Consider the following 5,000-nt stretch of genomic DNA (forward strand, 5'->3'; position numbering starts at 1 on the left):
TATAGATAAAAGTCTCCAAACTCATATGGATAAAAGTCTCCAAACTCATATGGATAAAAGTCTCCAAACTCATATGGATAAAAGTCTCCAAACTCATATGGATAAAAGTCTCCAAACTCATATGGATAAAAGTCTCCAAACTCATATAGATAAAAGTCTCCAAACTCATATAGATAAAAGTCTCCAAACTCATATAGATAAAAGTCTCCAAACTCATATAGATAAAAGTCTCCAAACTCATATGGATAAAAGTCTCCAAACTCATATGGATAAAAGTCTCCAAACTCAGTCAGTCTCTGGACCCGGTCAGTCCTCCTCCAGACTCTTCGGCCTCTGCCTCAGGAAAACAGCGTCTGTCTGCGGCGGTGAGAGCAGGAAGGTCCCGCTGTGAGTGAGATGATCTTCTGTCTTGTTTTATCGAACGAGAACAAGAGATTTCCATCAGAAGACTTCAACTCACAACGTCTTCCTGACTTCCCGCTGCACCCGGCGGGTCAGGTTCAGTCTCACAGCATCTGACGGCTTCCAGAAGGTTTTAACAGCCGGTGAAGACATTTTTAGATCTAATGGAGGACGACTAAACCCGGGGAAAATCAAACGTCTCCGTGTCACCAGATACATTTTCCGGTTCCGGTTCATCGATGACAACTTGAAGTTTATATATGAAACAAAGCTGATAACTTGATTTTCAGTTTTTGGTACATTTTAAACGATTTAAAAATAACGGGCGCTCTTGGGTGCTGTAGTGAAATAAAGAACAGACGCTCTCCTCCACAGCAGTGAGGCTTAGTTAGGTGTCATTGAAATGTGTTTTTTTGTTTGTTTCTTCAGACTCTCTTCAGTCAGTAGGTCAGTAGGTCAGTAGGTCAGTAGGTCAGTAGGCAGGTGGAGAGAGAGAGATACTGGGAGAATCATGAACCTGCTTGTGATGTAGAAGGTCGAAATCCAACGCTCATTTTGATCGATTTTCGATTTAGAATTGAAATCCTGACACCCCTAGTTATTATTATTATCATTATTATTGTTATTATTATTATTATCATTATTATTGTTATTATTATTATTATCATTATTATTGTTATTATTATTATTATCGTTATTGTTATTGTTGTTGTTGTTGTTGTTGTTATTGTTGTTGTTATCATCATCATCATCCTCATCATTCTCCTCTCTCTCTCCAGTCTCGTTGCAGTTCTCCTCAGTGTGACTCGACCTCTTCTGTCTTCCAGGCCAAAGCCAAGTGAGACTCTCCTCCTCTCCTCTCCTTGTCTCCTTGTTTCCTTGTCTCCTCATCTCCTCCTTTCCTCCTCTCCTCCTCTCCTCCTCTCCTTGTTTCCTCATCTCCTCACCTCCTCCTGCTCATCTCCTTGTCTCCTCGTCTCCTCCTTTCACCTCTCCTACTCTCCTTGTTTCTTCATCTCCTCCCCTTCGCGTCTTCTCCTCTCCTCCTCTCCTTGTTTCTTCTCCTCCTCCCCTCTTCGTATCCTCCTCTCCTTATCTCCTTGTTTCCTTGTCTCCTCATCTCCTCCTTTCCTCCTCTTCTTGTTTCTTCATCTCCTCACCTCCTCCTGCTCGTCTCCATGTCTCCTCGTCTCCTCCTTCCCTCCTCTCCTACTCTCCTTGTTTCTTCTTCTCCTCCCCTCTTCGTCTCCTCCTCTCCTTATCTCCTTGTTTCCTTGTCCCCTCATCTCCTCCTTTCCTCCTCTCCTCCTCTCCCCCTCTCCTTGTTTCTTCTCCTCCTCCCCTCTTTGTCTCCTCATCTCCTTATCTCCTTGTTTCCTTGTCTCCTCATCTCCTCCTTTCCTCCTCTCCTCCTCTCCCCCTCTCCTTGTTTCTTCTCCTCCTCCCCTCTTTGTCTCCTCATCTCCTTTTCTCCTTGTTTCCTTGTCTCCTCATCTCCTCCTTTCCTCCTCTCCTCCTCTCCTTGTTTCTTCATCTCCTCACCTCCTCCTCTCCTTGTTTCCTTGTCTCCTCGTCTCCTCCTTTCCTACTCTCCTTGTTTCTTATTCTCCTCCCCTTCGTGTCTTCTCCTCTCCTTGTCTCCTTGTTTCCTTGTCTCCTCATCTCCTCCTTTCCTCCTCTCCTACTCTCCTTGTTTCTTATTCTCCTCCCCTTCGTGTCTTCTCCTCTCCTTGTTTCTTCATCTCCTTGTCTCCTCCTGCTTGTCTCCTCTCCTCGTCTCCTCGTCTCCTCTCCTACATTCAGCCTTGATACTACCCTTGTAATCGAATGTGTGTGTGTGTGTGTGTGTGTGTGTGTGTGTGTGTGTGTGTGTGTGTGTGTGTGTGTGTGTGTGTGTGTGTGTGTGTGTGTGTGTGTGTGTGTGTGTGTGTGTGTGTGTGTGTGTGTGTGTGTGCGTGTGTGTGTGCAGGCTGGTGCTGGACGATGGGACAGGTGAAGCCCACGTTTGGTTTTCCTGTCCACTGGTGCGTCCTCTGCTGGGATTGGCTGACTCTCAGTGGGAGGGGCTACAGAGAGCGCTGAGGGTCAGAGGTCATCTCCGCGTCTACACCCGGGGGCGGAGCCTGGTGAGCAGCACGTCCTGTTACATCACTTCCTGTTCAGACATTTAACTGATACTGAACTGGGTTCTCTCTCTCTCTGTGTGTGTGTGTGTGTGTGTGTGTGTGTGTGTGTGTGTGTGTGCGTGCATATGTGTGTGTGTGTGTTAGGTGTGTGATTCCGGCTCTGATGATCCTCTCCTCCAGTTCCTGGTGTGTGTGTGCAGTAGTGACGCTGTGTGTCGCCCGCTCTCTCTCACCTGCCGGACACACACACACACACAGCAGTCAGAGGGTGAGTACACACACACACACACACACACACACACACACACACACACACACACAGCAGTCAGAGGGTGAGTACACACACACACACACACACACACACACACACACACACACACGTCTCCTCCATGTTGATCTCCAGAGAAATGTTTATTTCCATGTTGTGACCTGATGAACTGACAGCCTGATGTTTGTGGTGATTGTGATTGGTTGACACGTGGCTGCCAACGATTGCCGACCAATCAGATTTGAGTCTCTGGTGGATACAGACCACATGCTCGACTCACATCACAACACCAGGCCTGAATCTGGTCACATTAAGGAGAGTGAACGGTGTGTTTGGTACAGACTGTCTGTACAGTCACAGGAGTCACTCCACTGCTGTAAATAATGTCTGTAACCATAGTAACGGTTACTTCAGACCAGTATGCCGGCTACCTTCGCCTGTGTCAGTGACTCCAGTGACACCAGTAACACCAGTAACACTAGTGACTCCAGTGACTCCAGTAACACTAGTGACTCCAGTGACTCCAGTAACACTAGTGACTCCAGTGACTCCAGTAACACCAGTGACTCCAGTGACTCCAGTAACACCAGTGACTCCAGTAACTCCAGTGAATTCGGTGACTCCAGTGACTCCAGTAACACCAGTGACTCCAGTAACTCCAGTGACTCCAGTAACACCAGTGACTCCAGTAACTCCAGTGAATTCGGTGACTCCAGTGACTCCAGTAACACCAGTAACACCAGTAACACTAGTGACTCCAGTGACTCCAGTGACTCCAGTAACACTAGTGACTCCAGTGACTCCAGTAACACCAGTGACTCCAGTGACTCCAGTAACTCCGGTTACTCCAGTGACTCCAGTAACACCAGTGACTCCAGTAACTCCAGTGAATTCGGTGACTCCAGTGACTCCAGTAACACCAGTGACTCCAGTAACTCCAGTGACTCCAGTAACACCAGTGACTCCAGTAACTCCAGTGAATTCGGTGACTCCAGTGACTCCAGTAACACCAGTGACTCCAGTAACTCCAGTGACTCCAGTGACTCCAGTAACACTAGTGACTCCAGTAACACTAGTGACTCCAGTGACTCCAGTAACACTAGTGACTCCAGTGACTCCGGTGACTCCAGTAACACCAGTGACTCCGGTGACTCCAGTAACACCAGTGACTCCGGTGACTCCAGTAACACTAGTGACTCCAGTGACTCCAGTAACACCAGTGACTCCAGTAACACTAGTGACTCCAGTGACTCCAGTAACACCAGTGACTCCAGTGACTCCAGTAACTCCGGTGACTCCAGTGACTCCAGTAACACCAGTGACTCCAGTAACTCCAGTGAATTCGGTGACTCCAGTGACTCCAGTAACACCAGTGACTCCAGTAACTCCAGTGACTCCAGTGACTCCAGTAACACTAGTGACTCCAGTGACTCCAGTAACACTAGTGACTCCAGTGACTCCGGTGACTCCAGTAACACCAGTGACTCCGGTGACTCCAGTAACACCAGTGACTCCGGTGACTCCAGTAACACTAGTGACTCCGGTGACTCCAGTAACACTAGTGACTCCAGTGACTCCAGTAACACTAGTGACTCCAGTAACTCCAGTGACTCCAGTAACACCAGTGACTCCAGTAACTCCAGTGAATTCGGTGACTCCAGTGACTCCAGTAACACCAGTAACACCAGTAACACTAGTGACTCCAGTGACTCCAGTAACACTAGTGACTCCAGTGACTCCAGTAACACCAGTGACTCCAGTGACTCCAGTAACTCCGGTTACTCCAGTGACTCCAGTAACACCAGTGACTCCAGTAACTCCAGTGAATTCGGTGACTCCAGTAACACTAGTGACTCCAGTGACTCCAGTAACACTAGTGACTCCAGTGACTCCGGTGACTCCAGTAACACCAGTGACTCCGGTGACTCCAGTAACACCAGTGACTCCGGTGACTCCAGTAACACTAGTGACTCCGGTGACTCCAGTAACACTAGTGACTCCAGTGACTCCAGTAACACTAGTGACTCCAGTGACTCCAGTAACACCAGTGACTCCAGTGACTCCAGTAACTCCGGTGACTCCAGTGACTCCAGTAACACCAGTGACTCCAGTAACTCCAGTGAATTCGGTGACTCCAGTGACTCCAGTAACACCAGTGACTCCAGTAACTCCAGTGACTCCAGTGACTCCAGTAACACTAGTGA

The 5,000-nt window shown here is 48.2% G+C and overlaps 1 protein-coding gene across 1 annotated transcript in view; it reads left to right on the top strand.

Moving 5' to 3' along the window:
- Positions 1–5,000, top strand: part of LOC139640420 (CST complex subunit CTC1-like) — a 12,329-nt gene that overhangs the window by 4,994 nt on the left and 2,335 nt on the right. Inside the window, exons 8-10 of the mRNA XM_071514617.1 lie at positions 1,182–1,240; positions 2,372–2,528; positions 2,673–2,796. Coding sequence (XP_071370718.1) covers positions 1,182–1,240; positions 2,372–2,528; positions 2,673–2,796 — 340 coding nt within the window. The remainder of the gene's footprint in view (positions 1–1,181; positions 1,241–2,371; positions 2,529–2,672; positions 2,797–5,000) is intronic.

This window comes from Centroberyx affinis, unplaced genomic scaffold (genome assembly GCF_046629955.1).
Source record: "Centroberyx affinis isolate AG114_WGS23_722 - 3 ecotype Tasmania unplaced genomic scaffold, CSIRO-AGI_Caff_v1 ptg009408l_1, whole genome shotgun sequence".
In the NCBI taxonomy this organism is placed as follows: domain Eukaryota; kingdom Metazoa; phylum Chordata; class Actinopteri; order Beryciformes; family Berycidae; genus Centroberyx; species Centroberyx affinis.